The sequence below is a fragment of the Cololabis saira genome, chromosome 3, assembly GCF_033807715.1.
Source record: "Cololabis saira isolate AMF1-May2022 chromosome 3, fColSai1.1, whole genome shotgun sequence".
Classification (NCBI taxonomy): Eukaryota; Metazoa; Chordata; class Actinopteri; order Beloniformes; family Belonidae; genus Cololabis; species Cololabis saira.
The window spans coordinates 32,666,948-32,690,361 of record NC_084589.1 but is presented as its reverse complement, the minus strand read 5'-3'; the positions used below and the strand labels follow the sequence as shown (position 1 = coordinate 32,690,361).

Genomic DNA, 23,414 nt, shown 5'->3' with positions numbered 1-23,414 from the left:
CTCGTTAAACTATTGTTGAAATGCAGAAATTATACCTACATCGAGAAACCACATCAGTTTGTCAATTGTTGTTTTTTTTTATTTGAAAGAAATACAATTGCTTGAATATGTACAAAAATGCACAGCTGCAACAATGATGAGAAGCAGCCATCATCTGCTGACTTTGAGGATCAAACCGGTAGAAGTCCATGATTTTACAAGAATTCCAAAAATGATTTATTCTTCCGCAGTCTGCCCAGTAGTTCCTCAGCGTTTCCTCTTGGCCTCAAACTTGTAGTGAGCAGCAGTATTAGCAGTCTCTTTTTTTACCTTCACTTTCTTGGTCTTGTCCTTAAGTATGGGAAAAAAAGTTAATCTTCATCAAAAATTCAGACTGGTTTTAGCACAGAAACAAGAAAACATTTGTGATGAAGAATTCTGACCTGCAGGTCCTTCCGGGTCTGAATTTTCTGACTGATGACGAACATTTTCTTTTCTCTGTCGATCCTCTGGGACAGGATTTTATACTGATGATTCCTTTGCCTCGCCAGCTTCTATGGATGCAGCAAAAACACAACCCTCCTATCAGTGACTTCAGCCAAGGAACTTAATGAGCCATTATTGTGCTGATAACTTTTTGACCGAACGGTACGTTTCTCCCTTTTAAATTCAAAGGCTGCATAAAGATTGCAGATTTGCAACACTAACAAAAAAACAAAAATACTGTCATCAATGCCACAGACCTCTATTCTGCGTGGTTCCACAGCACCCTGGATGCTCTTCGTCTCCAGAGTTTTAAGAGTTGGTCTGTTGAACACTCTGTCCACCAACTCTGGAGCTGTGTCCAGGTGGTTTGCCAGGTCAAAAGTCTGTACTGAGGGCACAAAGGTTCAAAACATAAATTAAACCCCTCTCAGAGAAATTAAATAAAAATGGTTGCATTTATTTTCACTCAGAAGATTTTCTCCAGTGAAAAGTCATTCTGAATAAACACCAAATATTTGCATTTACCCTCCTTTTTGGAATCCACGAAAAAAGTGTGTTTGTTTTTTTCTTTGCTTTCGGCATCCAGAAGATGGAGCTCCCCTTTGAGTCTCTCAATTTTCTGAAAGCACAAAATGTTCAACAGAACATTACAGAACAAACTGTCGTGGAAGTTGTCAGTTTTGTTAAACCATTGTACGGTAGACACACGACGGAGCTCCTGTCATGTGTCTAACTACTATCGGATTCATCACTGCGGGCAACTGTGTGTGGGTCTATCATCATCATCATCGCCACCATCATCATCATCATCATCATGTTTACAACAATCAACATTAACTCCAAATTGTTATTGGTTAAGTCGCCCAAGTGCAACACAAATGGGTCTAAGCAGTCATTGGGAGGAGGGTCACGAGGATGTTGGCAGCAGAACTTTTCTGAGCTTTTTTGATATTTAGAATGAACTAACAGTGAGTCTGACTTCCTCTTGCAATCAAGAGGGAATTTGAAGAGTGTACAATTTATTGCAAAGTGTTTCTTCCAAAACAGATCTCCATCTAACAATGACACCTTGAACAAATACAGCTCGACTGCCTGAAAGAGGACGCGTTTGGTCAGAGCCTGCTTTGCTTTCTTTTGCTGCAGAAATAAAGACCAACATGTACGTCTGTAGAAGTACAGTCTTGATGTAGAAATCTTTTCATACCAATTCCAGCACTTTGGTACCGGCCGATACCGAGTTCTGTTCTGATATCAGTCTTTTGATTTTGATTAAGATTAAGAGTTACTATTAAACAGTTTTAGAACTACGGACTTGGGATACTACCACCCTCCAGATGTTCAATTACACAGTGAAATTCAACATTTTCAATGAAGAACAGGCGCTGGTAATCTGGGGAGACTCGTTCTACAGTTTTGCTCATCATCGTCGTCGTTGTTTTTAATTCAAAAACCACAGCTTTGCACAAGGAGCATGTCACAGTTTTCTTGGTAGGATTTTCCAACCCATAACGCCATAAAAGGTACTGGATGATGCACAAACATAAATACTGACTGATACCCTCATTTTTTGAAGTATCTGCAATTATTTCCGATACTGGTATCTGAGCACCTCTATTTTGATGCAGTCACCAGCATTTAGAGCTAAATCTTGTTCAGAATAAATCCAGTTTTATGGTGTTTTTGTTGGGTTTTTTTTTTAGCAGTTTTTGATTCTTATCCTTTTGTTTGCTTTTAGAAGTTAGTTGTTTTTATTTTATTTTTATTCTGTAGCATTTTGAGACTATTGTCAATGAGAGGTAGTTTATAAATAACCATTAGTTGCCTACTTACTTCAGAGTTTAAGAGGTAGTTTAGGAACCCAGGGAAGTACAAGATCTGTTGTTATTCATGTGTAAACAGTCTATTTCATACATCACATGACAGTAGAGTCCAGGGACATTTAACAAACCTTTGCCTCTGCGACCCTTTTCATCTCCACATATTTGATATCCTGCGTCCTCATCACTTTCTTCTGTTCTTCTGTCACCTCCACCTCCTCGTTCTTCTTCTTCATTACATGAACTCCATCCTGTCAACATGAACCATTAGAAAAAGGACAAAAATTAACTTCTCAACTAAAGTCAACACAGAGTGTAACGCTTATGATAATCATTGATCATCACCTCCAGTTTTGAGCTGATCATGTTGTGGTAAAACTCATCTGGGTTCTTTTCCAGGGCTTTCTTTCGCAGAGCAGAGAGGGTGTTTTGTTTCTTGTGGTAATCACTGTAATCACAGAAAACTAAATTAAAGCAAGTATCCCCAACCAACATTTGACATCAACAATGAAAACATTGAAATCTTGACGTGTACTCACTCTGCACGCAGTTTGTAGTCTTTCTTCTTCTCCAGGAGTCCCAAATGCTTCCTAAAACCAGGCTGCAAGACAAAACGTAGAAGTATTGTGATTATTATCATCATCATCATCATCTCTGGGCTGACTGCTAAGCTAACAAGCTAACCAGCAAAACAGTGAATAGTTTACCTGAGATCTTTCATGGTGGTTTCGCTGACGCGATTTCAGCGCTTTTCTGAAGGACGACATGTTTGAAAACCCTCTACACGCGTCGTAACGCCAGGATAGAGTCAAACCAGATGATTGTGAAGCTTTTCTAACACACACAGTCACTGAAACTTGACTGTAGCTTCCCTGAGAGTTGAACACGTGGTTTTCTCGCCGGCTTCAGAGCGTCACGTTTTTTTTTCATCAACGCAGATTCGCCACTCAATACTCACTGAAAACACTCCAGGAGCGGCAAACAACTAGTGAGTAATATTATTATAAAACTTAAAAATTATGTAAGTTATTTAAACAACACAAAAAATACATTTTCCATTTATTTAAAAGTCCTGGATGTTATTCTGCGAGTTTAATATGAGCACATGAACGCCAGAGGGCGCTGTTGCAAAGAAAATGTTTTCATGGAGAAGTCACTGACCACAGTCTGAGCAACTTCTTATGTCAACTCATCAAAAATTCTCATTATGGCCAAACAGTTCAATTTTAGTTGCATCAGATCACAAGACTTATCTCCAGAAATTAAGGTCCTTGCCCATGGGTCCGCTTGTAAACTGTAATTTGTATTTTTTTAGATGCCTATTGGAGGACAGGCCTCTTCCTTGTTGAATAGCCTTCAGAATCAGAATCAGAATCAGAATCATGTATATTTGGCCAAGTCAGGTAAAACAAGAAGGGAATTTGACTCGGTTATTTTTGCTCACTGTACAGTAAATAGACAAATGGCAGCTCTAATTAACATATATATATATATTTTTTAAGTGAAAGTTGCAGCAGTATGAGGTAGACATGGTTATTGAAAGAAATCAGAATCAGAATCAGAAAGGGGGTTTATTGCCAAGTTTGTTAACACACACAAGGAATTTGTTGTGGTGATTGGTGCAATACAGTAAAAATAAAAATAAAATATAAAAGCAAACAAATATACGGAGATAAAGTAAGAGATATAATAAAGTAAAATGTATAAACAGAAATAAACAGAAATGTACAATATGAGGATTAAAAAGTTCCGGATATGAGTCTTTACAAAAAGTGACGTAGGATGACAGATGACAGATAAAAAGTATAAACAGAAATTAACAATATAAACAGAAATGTACAGTATGGGGGTTTTAAAGTGTCGGATGTGCATTGCAAAGGTGCATTGTTATAACATATGATTGAATGATGAGAGTTCATCAGAGCAACAACTTGGAGGAAGAAACAGCCCATGTCAATACAGGGATTCACTGTGGATGACACTCTCTTTCCAGTTTCAGGCAGCATCTTCACAAGATCTTTTGCTTTTGTTCTGGGATTGATATGGACATTTCACACCGAAGCAGGTTCTTCTCTGGAAAACAGAACCAATTTCTTTCCGGAGCAGCCTGATGGCTCGACATTCACATGGTTTTTAGACATGCGTGTTATTGTTTGAACAGACGAATGTGGCAGCTTCAGGCGTCTACAAATTTTACCCAAGGATGAAACAGATTTGTGGAGGTCCACATCACTTCTTGATATCTTGAGACTCTCAAAACTGTTTTGAGACATAGTCATCTTAGTGTATGTCAACTTCTGACTTTGGAGAAAGGTATATCAAATTTGTTTTCTCTGTCATTATTCTGTCATTTAGCAAACAGACATTCATTTGGTAATTCTAATTGACCTAACACAGAAACGTTTAGTCTAATTTAATGTCAGACAGTGAGTTATGTGTCTTTTTATAGTATTTTTATAGTGTATGTAAACTTCTTTCAACTGGTAGAGGACAAAGTTAATGAGAAACAGTGATGAACTGATTGGTGCTAACACTATTGCAAAACATATTTCATCAGTTCTTCTTAAGTACATTCACATGTACTTTATTGTTTTGTTATTGAATTAGCACTTTCAGTTCATAGAAGGGGTAAACCACTTGGACCGTCACTGGTATTTTGAAATGAAGCATTGAGTAATGAGTTAGAAATGCATTTTGAACAGCTAAGTAATTTAATTTCATGGTAATATATCCTATTTAGTAATTTTATATGATTAAGATTCAAAGTTCTTCAGGTGACTTTAGGTACTATTGACTAAACCTTGCACGATAGGGCTTGCTGACAAGGGAAAATGGGATGAATCTTATTCAATTAGAACATCAATGCTTTTAGTGAACTGACTGTCTCAAACAGGGCACACTGCAGGCACGACACACGAAAACTAAAACAACCTAAAACAAGTGAGCATCACTGCAGTCCCACTGGCTTAATGTTCACTAGCTGCACACTTTAAGCATTCAATTATTTTGGTTGTTAGAATGAAGGATAGTGATTGCCAGATTGCACAATAACACTAATTGGTAACAAGTTTATGTTTTGTTTTATGTCAAACTCTTTGTTTTGATTTGTGTCCAGGCCAAAAAATCCTAAAAGAAACTAAATAAAGCCTTGTAATATGTCATAAAGAAACTCCCACACTGTCAAACAGAAAACAAATTGCAAATGTCTTTATGAACTCTAAACATTTTGTCATGTAAATCCCACAGGTCTGCAAGCGTCATAATGACTTGAGTCACATGAAAAGAAGTGCAATGCATACACCAAGAGTCTCTGTGCTCTTTTTTTTCCTCGTCTCCATTTGGTGAGTGCTGCAGGACCTCAGAGGACGAGGGTCACTGCTCTACCCTGGGAGAAAACACTGTCCACTTCCTGAGATGATATTTACAGGCGAAGAGAGACAAAGCCCAAAACCACAGCGGCACCAGTTCCGTGATCTCACCCAGACTCCCAACTCTTTGGGGATGTGAGTAGCAGGCAGTCGGATTGATTGATATTCCACTAAACAACCAGTTTCCCCCATGAAAGCTCACTATCCCTCGCCGACCACAAGGAATTTGTTTTATATGTGTGAGATTTGCCTGGCATGCACAATGTTTTGTGGGCGTTGAGACCTATGAATGGGGTCAATGTTTCCACTTTATGTCACTGGCTTGTTTATCAGTTCAATGGCTAATGACCCTGTTTTCTGTAAAGGTTTCAGCCCAAGGCCTGACTGATCCACTCGCCCACTAACATGTGTTTAACTAGGCAAACATACACAGTAGTCAGGATTTACGGGTCAAATGTCTACACTCCGCCTTACTGGGCTTTGTGCTGTTTAATTCATGTGAGTGTCTATCATTACAAGTGAAATGCCTGGTGAGCCACAGCAGGGGTAAATACTACTTTAGAAATCAGGGGCTTGTAACAAGCTGATGCAAGAACAGGAGTGCAAGAGCTTGTGGGTTTGTTCAGGGTCAGCAGTGGAAGAATGCCCTTGTGGAGCAGATGCAGAGCCATTCGGTTCGCTAATATGACCCTGTAAAAATAACACTGCTGACATATTGTAAGACTTGTGCACTTGGGCTGAGCTCAGGACTTTGGTATGTCTCCCCGGACCATGGTTGGTCCTCATCTGGAGCGAGCCGCCAGGCCTGCCCAGTCAAAAAATGCATGAGCCACAAGTTCTTCCCTAGCAGTTGTTAAGCTATATCTCCTTTCAGCGGTTGTGTAGGAAACACGTTATTTAAGCTTTGAGGTGCTTGTACTCTTCTTATTTCAATTTTGTGTTACTTCGTATAGTTTCATTCCAGTTTCTGAGGGCTTTATTGTGCTTTTCACTCTGATAATGTTTGTTTTGACAGCTACAGCCGCTGAACTATAGCTGTCTCGGTTAAAGTTTTCACTCCAGCAGTTAGAAATCCACTAAAAACACATCTCTGCCTCTGAAAAATGGTACATTTTGACTTTTCCCCAAAGAAAATAACCACATTCTCACCTTAAAGTGACTCAAAGAAGTATTTTCATCTCAAAATATCAGTTTAAATTTCATTTGAATGAATATTTGACCGGTCTCCCATGCCTACTATTGGCAAAAACCAGCAAAGTATCTTTTGGTGGTTCCCAATGTCACAGATCGACCACAGCGATGCCAGCTCACAGAGCTGCAGTGGACATCATGGCAGAGTTGCCTAAAAGACAGCAAGAAAGTGATTAATGTAGAGAAAACAAGAGTAACCAAGCAAGACACCGAACAAGCATGAGACCCCAGTCCCTCTGGTCAAATCTCACACAGTGGACGGATGTGGATATGTCCTGTCTCTAAGTACATGTTATACTGCACGTAAGTCACACTGAAACATATTGACCCCTTAGGAAATCTTGAGTCATTTTTTTAAGAAGTGAATTTCTTGTTTTTTTTGTGTGCAACACAGTGTTTCATTAAACAATCAACAAAGGAGTGGGAGTCAGTTTTAAAAAGTCAAAAAAAATCCCCAAAAATGGTTTCCAGATTCATCTGATGTTAGAAAAAGGTGGCCAAAAGTATTTGTGATCAACTTGTTTCTCCTGAACTTGTCAGAAAAGTAAAATGCTTATTCCATAGGGAGGCGTCCGTTGTAATAATCCAGTTATTATTATTGTAGCATCTGACACAGACTGAGACCACTTACTTTTGAATGTTCTTGCTACATTCTCCTTCCTTATCCCAGTACAGCGTGGGAGAACTTCAGAGTGGGATGCTTACCATAGATGCAAGCTAAGAAAACCATACGGGAACTTAATTGCATATAGACACAATTAAGTTCCAGTATGGTTTTCTTAGCTTGATTTTGAAAGCGGATATTGTGCAATGACTGGGTTTATTGTGGAAACAATCACAGCAGCAAAGTGGTGAGTCAGGAGGAATGAGCTTTTCAGATGATGCTTGGTGCTGTTTTTTTCTTTTTCAAGATCTTGTTTTATTCCTTGATTGTTCCATTGTATATCGTGAAGCCAGAAAATTAGTTCATGTGCCCTTTTATCTGAACCAAATGCATTTACAGTACACATAACCCTTCACTGTGTGGTGATCTGAGCAAAACAACACTCTGTGGAGTAAAATATTTTATCCCAGCAGGTCAAAGTTTCCACTTGCCTTCACACATGTGATGAAACGCGTTCATGTTACTAGAAGGGAGATCTAATTATCACATAAGTGCAGCATTTAACTGTATAATTGCCCCATTAGTCTTGTGCTCAGGAGCATGATGCTCATTTGAGTTAATTTAACTCAGGTGTCTCAAAATCACATATAAAGAAAAAAGAAAGAAAGAAAGAAAAAAGCTTAAGATTAACGGTTTAGCACCAAATTGAATTTCACTATGATTCTTTTAACTTGTTTTTCAGAACTAAAACAGAGACATGTCTCATTTAATAGGTAAAGTGTTACTTCTGACTTTCTCAGAAAAGAACGACTGAGTGAAGGAGTCATCCGTCCATTTGCACTTCGATGAATTGACAGGCATGTATCCTTTAATTTGTTGCACACAGCCTGCAGGAACCACGCCTCAGAGTGTAAAATTAGAATTTATAATTAGGGTGTTGCGGGGAATTGAGGGGTCAGACCAAGGCACACCACATTCTCCAAGTTGTCACAGGACCATGAAAAACAAGTCACAAGTTTTAGTCAACATGTATTTAATTAACACGTGTAAATAGATAATTTTTCTTAGGTATTTGAAAAATAAAAACTGAGGTCAGTTAAACATATATTGCACAACAAATGGTATTTCAAGGACATTGCATATAAAGAAATAATGCTGTAATATTTTTCACCACAGATTTTCACAGAAACATCTCATTTTAATAAAATAGAAAAAAAATAAACCTTTCCCTTATATATATTTAAAATTCTGTCCATAAACGTATTATAACAGAGTTGTTGATTAGGTGCAGCTCTGACGAAGACCATCTCCAACTTGCTACCAGCAACGCCAACCAAACTCTTGCTCCGTTTGTAAAGGGACTGAATGGCTCATCGCAACAGACCCTGATATTACCATCATAAACCTCAACAGGAATCCTCAAGGGATTCAGTTGAATTCCTTCTCCACAACGAAGCAAATGTAGACATGTTCTGCAAACTCCCATGACCCCTCCAGGACCCTAGCGAGGGTATAGAGTTGATCCAGCGTTTCACTGCACCTTACCAGGGCGGCTGAGGAGTGTGATTCCCCTGCACCTGTAACAAACCCTCCAGCATCCGTCAACGGCTTCAATCAATGCAACTGGACTTCCTTTTCTTAGTTCTTGAAGAGGTTTCATCTTTCATACGGAAGGCAAGAAGGATGGTCCCCCTTCTTGAAAGTGAAAGCTGCCACCTCAGTCAACCAATCCAGAGACATTGCCCTTTATATCGATGCGTTATTGCAGTAGCAAGTCAACGAAGACATCCCCGGTACATCCAGGGCCGCAAGGAACTCAAGGCAGATCTCATCCATCCCTTGGAGCCTGGCCCCTGTGGGCCTTTGTAACTACTTTGGTGATGATAATTAATAGTTATGAACAAGTCCATCATTATATTCACAATTTCCTCTTACTTTCAACTTCTCTCAGGAAGATGTTTGACCAGGAGCCACTATTATTGACAACTTTTTGTTGTTGTCCTTTATGTTAACTCAAAATAACACCAAAAAGAATATTAAACAGAGTAAGAGATTACTGTGTCAGTGTTTGACAAAAAGGATACACTTTAAGCATCATTTTTCAAAAGGCAGGTTATTCGGATGGACTTCATGATACACTACCACACCGGTAGTGTATCTTAATGTTTCTAGTAAATGCTATGAAGCTGCAAAAATGGAGAGCTTGTTGGAGACGGTAGAAATGTGCCATGTGGTTGAAATGCAACTTAAACCCAAACCACAACATTTTCCTAAAACCCAACCAAACTATGGCTGAAAATGGAAAATAAGAAATCAGAGTAGAGCTGAAGTGTAACAATAAGGGTGTCACATGCTTTTGAATTTCAGGCTGCTATTAAGACTCTTGTGTTGTATTCTTTTAACACAACTCTGACTTCAAAACCAATTTTTAACAAAGAAAATCTCCTGTAACAGGAGCATACGACCAGAGATGTTGGCAAATTATGCTACAGGAGAACACAGTGTTGTGATGGGAGGTTGTGATTTGTGGGTGAAAATGCATTAGTTAGTATACTTATTGCAATGTCTTCAGAGTTGGGAATCCTGTCAGCTAAGAAACGTCAATTCAAATCCTTTAAGAATTCTCTTTTTCACGTCGAAAAAACCTTTCGGGGTGTTTTCAAAGGTAAATTCAAAGGTTTATGCTCCACCGATACTGTGTCTGATTGCCGAATAGGGCCCGAAAACCCATCACCCCACTCATTTGATCTTTTATGAACCTATTAGTCCAGTATTCACTCGCTCACTTCACATTGCCACATATACTTACATCTTGCAACGGAAACTATAGTTTGAAAAATAAAAATCCGTCTCCCTCGTCACAGTGCACCATTATCTACATTTCAACCAAAACGATTTCATCCAGTGTTCCTCTCTGCAGTGACGTGCTCTTCAATTGGCCTCCTTTTGTAGTTATCCTTCAATTATTGGGTCTTGCTTATTTTGGGTGACATAGCCAGACACGATTTTGCTTTGCACAAACTAAAGCGAGATCACCAAACCGTTCACCCATTCATCGCATTCACACAAGAGGTATGGCTGATTTGTGTTTTCAGTTTATTATGAACTACTGTTACTGAATAATCTGGTGAGGTGAAGTTTAAAGAGCAACAAAACAGTTTCCTATGAGTAATTACAGTCTTGGTATAAGCCTGCAAATCTTCTCGGCCAGACTGTTTTGCTCTGCTTGAGCTGTTGCAGATAAGACTGAAAAACACCAACTACGAGAGGAAGTGGCAGCTGTTGAGCGTCATATCACTCCTTAAAGTCATTAGACACACAAGAAGAATGCTATCTATCACAAGGGGAGGTGCTTCTGTCAACAATACAGTTTTTTTTTTTAATGTATAACTGACTAACCGTGATGAGTCAAGTCCCAGGTAAAGATCCTTCCAGGAGTGACAAAATGGTAGGCCAGCTGCATTCAGGCTAGACGTCACTCCCTCTTGTTGAGTCATGACAAAAATGAAACATCGGGAATGGAGACATTGTGAAAGGGAAATGTCATTTAATAACTGGGTTAGTCTTTACCCTGTTTGGTCATGTTAGGCCATACCATGATCAGCAAAGGATGTCAGCGTCTTATTTAGTTTTTCTTTTATTTCTAAAATAGTTAAGTATGAAAAAGTGTAATTAAGTCTCCATTAGGAATGAGCGATATTTTACCGTTCACGATAAACCGTCAAAAAAATTCCTCACGATAAGAATTTGTCATGTTGCGGTAAAAACGATAAATTCCCGTTGATGATGTTTTTGTGTAAAGCTGATTTTTGGAAGGAAGGAAGGAAGGAAGGAAGGAAGGAAGGAAGGAAGGAAGGAAGGAAGGAAGGAAGGAAGGAAGGAAGGAAGGAAGGAAGGAAGGAAGGAAGGAAGGAAGGAAGGAAGGAAGGAAGGAAGGAAAGGGGAGAAGGAAGGGAGAAAACAAGGAAAAGAGGAAGGAAGGGAGAAAAGAGGAAGGGAAGAAGGAAGGAAAGAGCAGGAGGAAAGGAGGAAGGAATGGAAAAAGGAAGGAAGGAAGGAAGGAAGGCAGGAAGGAAGGAAGAAAGAAAGAAAGAAAGAAAGAAAGAAAGAAAGAAAGAAAGAAAGAAAGAAAGAAAGAAAGAAAGAAAGAAAGAAAGAAAGAAAGAAAGAAAGAAAGAAAGAAAGAAAGAAAGAAAGAAAGAAAGAAAGAAAGAAAGAAAAATTCCCGTTGATGACAAACATGGCGGATCTGAGAGCGAGATAGATTCATAGTTAAAAAGGTGGAGTTGAATTGGTATTTTTTTTATCGTCATTTTTATCGTTATCGGGATAAATGCCAGAAATAATCGTGATACATTTTTTAGTCCATACCGCCCATCCCTAGTCTCCATTAGAAGATGGACAACCACTATACTGAGTCACCCATTATGTGTTATTTACATTAAAAGGGACTGTTGGTATAAGAAATGTATCGGTTATCATATTCTATTGGTTAATTTGCTAATGGGTTAAGAAATTCAATGAAAGGATCATTTGAGAAGTGCCCAAGCAGCAGCCAGCCCTCACTTATCCACAAACCTTATGACATGCAGGCGTTTACAAATTTAGCACATAAACTCCACAAAACTTAACACCAAATTCTATTAAATCGGACTTAAACAGACTGTAGCAGACACAAAGGGCCCTGTAGGAATCCAGTCTCCTGCCTAGACTTCTCTCTCTGCTCCCGTTTGAAGTCGCTGAAAAAAGAGGGAGGGAGGAATGTTTTTTGGGGGGAGGCGGGATCTTGTGACTCACCAGCAACTTCCTCAGTTGTAGGACAAAAGTAGCCGGCAAGCTGCATCCCTTTTCGCCGCAGAGGTTTCGCTACTGTCAGATTAAAACACACACACTCACACACACACACACGGGTGCAGGGAGAAAGTTTGACGGCTGGAGAGCGACGCTCCTAAACCGTGAGAGGAGCGACCTGATCTGATCCAGGCGAGATCTGAGCGGCGCTCAGCGCAGGAGGCGGGTGACCACATCAAGTTGGAAAGGTGCCCCCACACTTCAGACATTATTACTCCTGGTAAGACCTTCATATCTGGATATACTTTTCTTTCTCCCTTTTTTCCCCTTTCATCTGTTTTTTCCTTTACATTGTTTCCTCGTTGGTCTCATCAGGACACTGTTTCCCTCAGAGACGCATCTAGAAAGAATCAATGGACCCTGAACTTGTGAGAACTTCATATGTTGAGATTGCAACCAATGGTATAACTATTTACTACAATAGATTCAACATATTGTTGTGTTATATGTGGATGCAAAGATTGGGCCAAAGGAAAGGTTAAAAAAAAAAGATAAATCCAGTTTTGTTTGTTGTTTAATTGTTTTTTTTCTGGTGATATTTATTGGAAGGGGTAGAAGAGGATGAACAGTTGGCAGGCCTAGATACACACCATTCAGGATCCTTCTGGTCACATTTAAACATCGCTTTTACCTACATTTAGAGAGGTTTCGCTGTTCAGTACAAATGTGAGTGAAAGGACTGGTCTCGGCATGACTTTATGACATATTAGTCATTTCCTGGACATGAGGCTGCAAAGTATGAAGCAAACCTTGAGAGCAGTCAGGGTGTTATCTGGACATTTCTCTTTTTGTATGCCGTTTTTGTTTAGTTTGTTTCCTCGGTGCCTGTTTTCTTAGGTTTCCTACTCACCTACGCTTGTGCTTCTCCATATAAGCACATATAAGCCAGTAAGACAAACGCAAAAACATCCCTTGGCTGAAGAAACTGACTCTATTAGCTTGTGCGACCCCCTGAACTGTGTGTAGGAATGATTAGAGAGCAACTGTTGTGTCACATAAGCTCCCAGCTGAGAACTGTGCGTGAAGCCTGTGCAGAACAAAGTCCCTCAGGCTAAACTTGTCTTTTCTCTGGCAGGGGGAAGCGGGATAAGGCAGCGTGCATCTGGGATGGGTGTGTCTGTGCGGCTGCTCCTGAAGTTGTGTGGGCTGTGTACACAACTACGTCGTAGTGCGGCGCGTCTTGTCATCATTGTGACGACAGTTTGGCACACCTGTTGCGTCATGTGGGCACGGTGGGAGAAGGAAGTGTTCAGGCTTGTCAGTGAGGAAAATTTAACAAAAGGATAATACATAGAGAGATTTTTCCCAGTTCATGCAGAGTACCTCTCTTTTTTTTGACTTGGCTCTAGTTGGAAGTGATTTGAAATGCATAAACAGATGAACAGAGACCTTTCAAGAATATGAAACCTCTTTTGATCCTCATTCCAACAACACACTAAAGCTGCAAGCTTGTATTATTACAATCTGAGATAAAGTGAAGTCCATGATATGAATCTTTACCAAAGATTTGGTCAGGTGAGATTCAGTGGGAAGTCCACACGTAACGGGATTTCTTGATTCCTTTAGCTTGCTATAACTGAGCTTTTAGTCACGTGGGGACAAAAGAGACAAACTTTGGGCATAACACTGACCAATCATTTCCATAAACGGTTAATATCATGAACTTGCAGTTTCCTGTTTACACATCTGGCAACAACAGCACAAATATGTTGCTACCACAGTCCCTTTTCTTATGGCTTAGGCTTGCACCGTTGACATCTGTTATCCACTTGAGCATGATCTTCTACCTAATTCTAACAGTCAAGTTGTAGGCAGTGAGGGCATTTAACATACATGTATCGAAGGTTTCTGGTATCAACGTTTACCTGTTGGGAATAGAGTAAATGTGGGCAGAGACTACCACCAAAATAAAGTTTTGTCTTTTGTCCATAAATCAAACAATTTGATCCATTGTTAAATCATTTAATGTAATTTGAAGTGCAATGAACAACTGAATTAAGATGGTAATGATTTCAGCAAATTGAGTCTTGAAGAATGCATATTTAAGCTTGTCATTCCAGTACATTTCTTTTCTGCGTTTCTGCAGAATTAAAACTCTGAAGGTCTCTTTAGGAGTCTTGCTATTCTCTTACCGCTGACAGATCATTGTTGTGCAAACCCTTTGTCACAGTAAAAAGCAGAAATAATGCTCTAGCAGTTGTTCTAGTTGGTCATTCTGTCCTATTTAGCATTTGGGATGTTTGCCTTGACGGAGCCCACAGGCTGTATAATGTATTTGTTTGCCTTTTCTTTTTCCTCCCTCCCTCCTCATTTCATTGACCATGGTCACATTCTTTAGAGGTCTCAGTGTTTTCCAAAGGTTAGCCCTGCCTGGTGGTTGGACCCCGGCCAGTTCTAAACTGCAGCGGGACTGCTGCTAAATGATTCGGACTGGTTGTGGCTCGTTTTATGTGTTGGCATCATTTGAAACCAGTCCAAGGATAATGATGGAGGAATCGGCGGTCAAGTGTTTGCAGGTGGTTGGGGAGCAGAATTTAGATTTGTGTTGAAATAGTTTTCTTTTGACATTGTGTAGCTGTGGTGTTTCCAAGGCCTTTGGGTACAGTTTGTATGGTAATTGTTTTGTGCCACATATTCCCAAGAGCTTCTCTCAAAAAGCAGCACTCAAATTGAGAACGTCTTTACTCACATTGGAATATATGTGTATATATATACATATAATATATGTATATATATATATATATATATATATATATATATATATATATATATATATATATATATATATATATATATATATATATATAGTATAGCCCAAAGGTCTGGACACACTTCCGCATTTGTTTGAATGAGAAGGTGTGTCCAAACCTTTGGTCTGTACTGTATGTATATATGTACATATACATGTATATATGTATATATATATATATATATATATATATATATATATATATATATATATATATATACTTCCTACTGAGGGGGGACCCGACTACCGACTACCACAACCTAATACAGACAGACACACGCACACACATATATATGTATATATGTAAAGATACACATATACATGTATATGTATATATATATATATATATATATATATATATATATATATATATATATATATATATATATATATATATATATATATATATATGTATATGTATATATATATATGTATATGTATATATATGTATATATGTATGTATTCGTGTGAGTGTGTCTGTCTGTATTAGGTTGTGGTAGTCGGTAGTCGGGTCCCCCCTCAGTAGGAAGTGGGGGCGCGTGGCTGTTCGCAGTAGTAGAGTGTCTGCATTCCCTGAAACAGGGGAAATGACCTCAGGTTTCCTGTGTGGGGATAGCCAGGTGCTGCGGTATTATTGTGAGGCTCACAAGACTTCCTCCACGGATGCTTTGTTGGTAAACGTCTGAAACTCGATCTCTTGAGCCAGGGCCCCTGTGGGAGGTAATATGCCCTCCTCACAGTCCAGTCATGTTGCCTCACTTGCTTTCTCCTCGTCCTTCTCTGGACTCTCTGCTATAGTGTTGACTCCTTGCTAGATTTTATTTTAAACAGGCATGAATGTTATATATCAGATAGATAGCAGATATAGAGTGTGGAGAGTACCTGCCGCTGTACTAATGGGGTAATTATGTTTCTCTAGGGGTACAATTACATGTCTACACCTAGCATTTACCTGCTACACTCAAAGCTCTTTTGGAGGAAATACCAAATTGTGGGCATAGAATCGCAGATGCCCCGTGACAACACAGTTTAATACAGACTAATTACATGTCATGAAAGAATGGGCCCTCAGTGTATGTTTTGCCCCATTCCACCTCTCGCTCTGTCTAGTCCATGTTATCACATCTGTTCATTGTGTTAACTACCTTGTCATTGTTTTCTCTAAAATGTCTTACATGCAGCAGATGTTGTTTGGGTGTACAGATCCTGTCGATTCACTGCTGAATCATCACATTTTGCCTTACGATGAAAAATTGTGTGAGTCAGGCATGACTGTTTCTCTGCACCCTTGCCTAAAGGGCAGAGGGTAGGGCTCTAACAGAAGTCTGTGGCACATGCAAATTAACAAGAGCTGACGAAAGATATGCTTGCAGCAGATACCAGTTCTACCGTTATGGACCTAACATGCCTCGTTTTGTTCCGTAGAACAGGATCCCACATAAACCTGTCTGTATTCCCAGTGAACTCCTTTACGTCTGCTCTGAGGTAAATGAATGAAAGCGTGCGCAAATCATTTTGGAATTGCGTAATGTGACTTTCTCAATATGCTGGCACAGGTACGAGATGTTATCCTGGGGAAACGGTTTATTTTTATGTGGGCAGATAATGTTGCAAGTCCCATTGAGAATCAGGGACAGAGGAGGACTGAGGGAGAAGGACAAATTTAAAGTCTACCGACAAATTGCAGTGGTTTTATACAACTGCTCATGCAGCCTATATTATAACTATGAAAACAATGGTTTTGTCGGGATGTGGCTATATCGTAGGACAGCCGATGGTTAATGGAGGCACTTGATGAGAACGTTGAGGGGGGTGAATTTTTCCTGCACACTAGGTAATAAGATGTTATTCCATCCTAATATGACTCTGCTTTGCAGACAGAATAGCTAACACTTTATAATGTGACACCATATCTTTATATGTGGGGTAAAAAAGAAATTTTGCTCTGGATGATATTACTATTAAAGGAAGCCGTGGTCCTCTGACCTGTAATTATCATGGCTAATGTCAGAGATATGTAACTATTAAACTGCTCTATTCTAAACTTATTGCAGGCTTTGTAAAGAATTTAATACCAAATCTTTGACATTAACTGTCACCCCCTACCCTCAACTGTTCAAACCCCATTTCCAATAAACTTTTTCCAAAATGCAATATAAACTTAAAACAAGTCATTTCTTTTAATTTGATGGAACTTTTGTTTAAAAGACACAAGTATAAAGGAAATTGTTTTCTTTATCGACCAACTATTGTATGTAGAGAACCACTGTACTCAGAGATTACAGACAAATCGCGAATCTGATGCCAGGAACATACTCAGACGGACTTGAGAGAGACATGTGCCTTCCACCGTGTTATATCACCCTTACTTATATTTACTCTGTGAGACAGAAGACGCTAATTGTTGCAGTTTTGCAATAGTAGTCTGTCTATTCTTGCTCAATAGATGATTTTAGCTGCTTAACTGCTAGTGATAGGGATTTGATGCTCCTCTTTATACTCAAATACATGCATAGCTAATTTTGGATTGCAGACAGGACGTTAAAAGTAGCAAATGTCTCTAAAATTCAAACGTATCTGGATCACTATCGCTGTATCATTGGTAATCGTGTCCCATATACTAACCACCCATGCCATGGGCACAGATACAGACCCATGACATCGCACAGGTTGGCTTTTGCACCTTTCGTTGTCACCACTTTGATGATTTTTCATGTTTGGTATACCGAACCTGAGTAAAGTCCAAACATGAACTCATCTGACCGCAGAACTTGGGACCTCTGTCTTTCTGTCCTCTTTAGATGAGTTTGTGACCAAAGAATTCTGCAGCATTTCTGTGCAGAGTTGATGGATGACTTCTTCCTTGTGTAATAGAGTTTCAAGTTAACGTCTCTGGGTGCAGCGGTGGAATGTGTTGAGTGACAATGGTTTTCCAAGGTATTCCACAATCCCGTGGTTAGACTCGTCAAAATGGCATGAAGCATTTCTTGTTAATCAGCGGTTGCCAGCATTGGATCTTTTTTTTATTTATTTATTTTTTATTATGCAGTGTAGACAATGATAACTTAAGCTCTGTGCAATTTTGCACTGGTAACTATTTCTATTTGAGGCAAACAATGAGTGCAGGACAATTGGTGCGCTTGAAAAATGGAATCCTTTCGGTGTATATTTCTTTTACCCAGTCCTGCCACCCTCACCTTTTACTGTTTAGACTGTTGAATCTTTCAGAATGGTCTTGTATAATCTATAAACCTTTCTGTCTCTTATTTCTTCTTACCCAACAATTTTTGAGCCCTTTGTTGGCATCGAATTCTGGGGTTGTTTATATTTTCTGAGGCAATGGAGCTGGTCAATGAACATAATAATTTCCTTTGTTAAAAAGTTCAAATACATTTTGCCTCAATTACAAAATGCTTTTGTTTCTGTGGAAACAACAATTGCAGTCATCTTTTCTATTGGATGTTCTGGTACACTGACATAATTGTGCAATAAATTGGGAGCACGAGCATGTGAAAAACAGTCCTTAAGTCTGCAGTGGTGCACAGCAGGAATCAAACAAGGGGACAATGCCTCCAGTTCAAAGTGCCACCTTTCAGTACTCTGTAAGTTCTACAGAGAGTGGGACCACAACAACACTCTTGTAGGACTCTTCACTGATGACAGTTGTATTGGACGTTATTAAACCTTGGCTTTGATGACATGCATTGCTTTTCCTCCATGCCACTTCTGCATCTGCATCTTTATTTGCCTTGTTAATGAAGTTTCCAGCAATGCCAACTGTATCAGGGCTGATTGCTTCCCTAATACTTAATAGAGCTGGAACCCACATCTGCAAAGAATAAACCCAGGCCATGACATTACAACAGAGGAAGTGCAGTCAAAAGAGTTTGGGTGTTTAGCATTTTTATCTAAATACCCACAAAGGCACTTTGTGTTGCACAACTGTCTTCGAGGGGGATAAAAAGCAAAACAGAATACAATGACCTGACATACTGGACAATATGAAAAGCTGTTACTTGTTCAAATTACAAGTGTATTAGCTTGTCTATGATAAATAAGGCAGTGTTTATTTGGAGTGCAGCTGTTGGGGGGAGCATTCCCCTCTCTGAAAGTAAACTGTATAAATGTGTGCTCTGCATGATGAAACTAGCAAGTCGAGAAGAATGTGACTTCTTATCCAGAATGCCATTTGCTGTCTCGCTCTCTCTTCATCGTGTCTTCTGTTCGTTAGTATTTGCAAGCGTAGACTGATACATGTTGTGTTTCAGCCTCTAACTTTTGTCTCAGTTGGAGAGACAATAGTCTCCACTATAGAGACGTGCTGAGACAAGCCAGGCTTGCTAGATACACCGGCGTGTTGACTTATGTCTGTTTCTCAACTGAACTGTATGACAGCTCTGTGCTTTTTAAATCACACAAAGAGGGTGTCTTTGGCACTGCATGGGCACACTTTGGCCCTAATTTAAAATCTGTCAAAGATCCACTCAGAAGGACTAGGAAGTGGGGAGGATGTATCTTGGCCTACACTGCCTCCCTGTCTTCTCTCACCTTGATTGGATGGGGTCTGGCTCTCATGCAGAGGAGCCATAAATGGCAGAAAGTGTCCTTCATATGTCTATAAAAGGACGTCAGTGCCTCCTTGATAAGATTGAACTGATGTTTGATGGCGACGACTAACAGGGAGCTAAGGAGGGCTTTTGTGCCTTCTTCACATCGGTTTAAGAACGAGAATGAGAAGACAAGATGAAGAGGTGTGGCTGGAGCACACTGTTCATGCCTTCCAGGGCATCCGTCATCGGGCTGTCTCAGAAACATGTAATCGGAGACAAGTCTGCACGGTGTTTAGTTTACTCGTTGTTCCGCATTTCTGTGTTGGTGTCTATTAATCTGCAGAAATTTCACCAAGTATTTACACTCATCACGACAAATGAGGACAAGACCTAGAGCATGCTGTGACTCCTCCGATACACCAGCTGTCAGGCCCTTTTCACCTTTTGTAATTTAATTCCATGAAAGCTGTGCACTGAGGCTGCTATAATAAAGTACTGCTTTGTTTGACAGAGCGTCTGCTACCAGCAGATCAGCGCAAAGGGAGTTACATTTAACAGAGTTGCTAAATGATTTGCAGATTCTCGGTACCAGATAACTGCCCCGAGTGAAAAGTAAAAGGATTGTAACAATAATATAAACTTCTGCAACATGTTCAGGTAATATCATTTTGACACAATTACATGTTCAGACATTAATATATTGTTATCTGACACTTGGTGTAGCCTTTTAAAAAAACTGGGAAACTGGGAAACAAGCATCAGTTTAATCTTCATCAGCCATATCGATTTTTTTTTATTTTTTTTATTGTCTGGAGCATTACAAAATAAACGACAGGCATTCTGTGTTCATGTGGATGTCATCTCTTTCAGTTGACCACAGTTTTTGCACGTCGTATTAGAGCTTTAAGCGGTACAAGAAAGTTCTGTTGATGTAGGTTATGTGTCTCAGTCAACGAAACTGGCTACAAAATGAAAATGTAACATCTTTCATAACATGTAACAAGCCATGTTAACAGAGATGCTGAAGAAATGAACATGAAATAATTATTTCTGACATGATTGAGACCTCAATAATTCCTATATATTACAATTTATCTTCCAGTTTTGATTAAATCATGTTAGAGATGTCGTCTCATCTAGGAAAAAAAAAAAAAAAATTCAAATGTTGTAACCTTTTGATGCCAAACAATAATTCAAAACAGCGTCCGACTAGAATGGAAAAAACCCGTTAACACCACGGATGCAAATTCTGTAGCCGTAAATGTTTCCACTGCACCGAATGCCAATGCAAACTGTACTTTTTGTTTACTCCAGTTCTAGCGAGTCTGGCAAACGTCTCCCAGTTGTTTTCTTCTTAACCTGTCTGAAGGTCCACCACCCGTTTGCAGTTTTGTCAGTGCTTTAATGAGCACAAGCATTCAGCTTCAAACGAGGCGAAAAAGCCAGTGTTGGCAATGGAAATCAGATCAATAGGTAAAATGCAGGCGGAACAAAGTAAAGCACTGCACAAGGCCAGTGACACAAGTACCATGACTTCACTGTGGAAGTATTCAACCCCCCCTGAAAACCCCCAACCCTCAACCCGCGGTGTGCTTTCTCAACGCTGGTGAGGGGAACCGTTTAAGGTTTAATTATAGCTAAAAAAAAAGTAATGGGGGGGAAAATGGTCCTTAAATATAGAATGTCATGCATGATGATGATGATTGGTCATCCTGATCCTGTCCTGATCATGAGGGGAGTAGTACAGAGCCTCTGCACAGCATTACGTGCCTTTTCTCAGCTGCTGCCACTGGATCCTTCCAGTGCAATAATCAAAGCAAAGCCATGTATCTTATTAATTTATACATGCATGACATGCATTTACACTTCACTTGATTGATGAAGAGTCTGTGGAGCCGTGACAAGAACCTTGTGGCTTCAGTTAGTCTCTCTCTCTGTCTCTCTCTCGCTCTCTCTCTGATTGTCTGTTTTCTGTTCAGTGCTCTTCCCAAATCCTTCTAAACAACGAATTCTCCCATATCGGAAGGAGGAGCAGGGTAAAAGCAGGATGAGGTCGGACAAGACTAGTGGTTAATAGATTGAAGGCGATAGACAGGCCTGGACTGGGAAGCAACATAATTCAACCATGCTATCAGTGTTTACCGAAGCACCTGTTTTCACGTTGTCTTTCTATTTAACAGTGGCAGCTGGAACTTTGCATTTTATCACTGATAATGAATTAGGTGGGGAAGATGAATGGTGTTTTGCATGGATGCATGATAAAGAGATCCCAGTATGTGACACTAAGATAAGACCTGACGGATTGCAGCTCTCTTCTGGCAAAGTCAAGTAACTAGCTGTAGGATGTCTGAACTTGCAGCTCATCTCTAGGCTTAAATAAAGCACATATAAATCCACTGAGATCTGTTGTTTATCAAAAGTCTTTTTCCAGCATGTGCTGCTTTCCATTCATTGATCAGCAACTGAATATGTTAGTGACATGTCTCGATAACCCCACACATTTCCCAGTGACAACTGAGGTGTTGCAGCCGTACAATTAAGAAGTCATGAGAATAACATTGACTGCTAAGAAAACATAATAAAATGTAGAAAAGTTACACTTTCAGCTGCTTGCGTCCACTGTTGCTACAACAAAACACCCACTACGCAAGTATGTAATCAGTTAATACGCAGTTAGCGTGCTAATATAAATTCGTATGGCTACTTGACAAGAGATGAAGAAACTGTGACTCTCTGAGCACATTTCCACTGAGCAGAACAGCTCATATCAGATTTGTACGGTAGGGTAAGCCCTGATCTGGGTTGTATTTCCACTGCCGGATGACTATACCTATGTCAGCTGCGTAACAGCAGGACTTTATACCTGTGCAACACAGCTTCTTTCACCAATCAAGGAAAAAAAATGTAAATAAGTTAAGAAAGGACATCCAGCATATTAAATACTTTCTTTTTGGGATACGATGGTTCATTAACAGAAAAAGTCAAGCTTCGTGTGAGAAAAGCCTTAAAACTGGTGATGCACCAGTTTGAGGTTCTTTTACCATGTTCCACAAAAGTGATGATTTTATTTATCAACCAATCAACAGTTTGTTTGTTTGTAACATATTTTGTACCATACGACTGGTTTTGGAATACTATTGTAGTGACTAGAACTGCTCCATGCAGCTTATTGGAAACTCAGTTTATAAGGAATCTACTAGGGCTGGGCGATATGGACCAAAAGTCATATCTCGATATTTTCTAACTAAATGGCGATACTCGATATATATCTCGATATTTTTTCTGTGCCTTAATTGGGGTTTCCCCCAAAGCATTATAGCATAGCATCTCTGTTAGCATCTCTGTTAGCTTCATTTTTTTCTGAGGCAAACCCTTAAAACAACAGTCAGTTTTAATACAATGCCTCGTGCCAAATGTCACACAGGTTCCTTTATTAACAGAGGTCTGCACAATATCAACATGTATAAAACAAATGAAATAAAAATAAACTGCCTGCATATATAGAATAAAAATGCTTCTTGAATAAAATAAAACAAATATCCCTTTCCTGCATAACAATTAAATTAAAATACACTGTGCAATTAATACAATGTAGACAGCAACAGGCAGACTTTTCCACTGAGACTGACAGTTGTGCAAATAACAAAACATTTGTGCAAATCTCAAATAAAACATTCAAGTCAATTTGTCACAAAATAAGCTATATCAAAATCATAAAAAAAAAAAAGTAAAGTTTTTTTTTTTTTTAAATCGATATAAACGATATTGTCTCGTACCATATCGTGTTTGAAAATATATCGATATATATTAAAATCTCGA

The 23,414-nt window shown here is 39.3% G+C and overlaps 2 protein-coding genes across 2 annotated transcripts in view; one reads left to right on the top strand and one right to left on the bottom strand.

The window, feature by feature from the left end:
- Window positions 1–65: 65 nt before the first annotated feature.
- Window positions 66–3,165, bottom strand: utp11 (UTP11 small subunit processome component). Its single transcript, XM_061718480.1, has 8 exons — window positions 2,990–3,165; window positions 2,822–2,883; window positions 2,628–2,730; window positions 2,414–2,533; window positions 991–1,084; window positions 723–853; window positions 423–533; window positions 66–330 (listed from the first exon to the last, which is right to left on the bottom strand). The coding sequence occupies exons 1-8, from the start codon at window positions 3,047–3,049 to the stop codon at window positions 247–249; spliced, it is 765 nt and encodes a 254-aa protein (XP_061574464.1). The 5' UTR covers window positions 3,050–3,165; the 3' UTR covers window positions 66–246.
- Window positions 3,166–12,256: 9,091 nt separating this feature from the next.
- fhl3a (four and a half LIM domains 3a) overlaps window positions 12,257–23,414 on the top strand; it is a 32,638-nt gene continuing 21,480 nt past the window's right edge. Inside the window, exon 1 of the mRNA XM_061717277.1 lies at window positions 12,257–12,516. The gene's annotated coding sequence lies outside the window, so the exon portion shown is untranslated. The remainder of the gene's footprint in view (window positions 12,517–23,414) is intronic.

What these genes read in the sequence shown, in the direction of transcription:
- utp11 (XM_061718480.1), bottom strand. Translation starts at nt 3,049, where the DNA reads ATGTCGTCCTTCAGAAAAGCGCTGAAATCGCGTCAGCGAAACCACCAT. An exon ending in TGATCAGCTCAAAACTGGAG is followed by an intron (nt 2,534 to 2,627) that starts GTGATGATCAAT and finishes TCATGTTGACAG; the next exon opens with GATGGAGTTCATGTAATGAA. An exon ending in TGGAACCACGCAGAATAGAG is followed by an intron (nt 534 to 722) that starts GTCTGTGGCATT and finishes CTGCATCCATAG; the next exon opens with AAGCTGGCGAGGCAAAGGAA.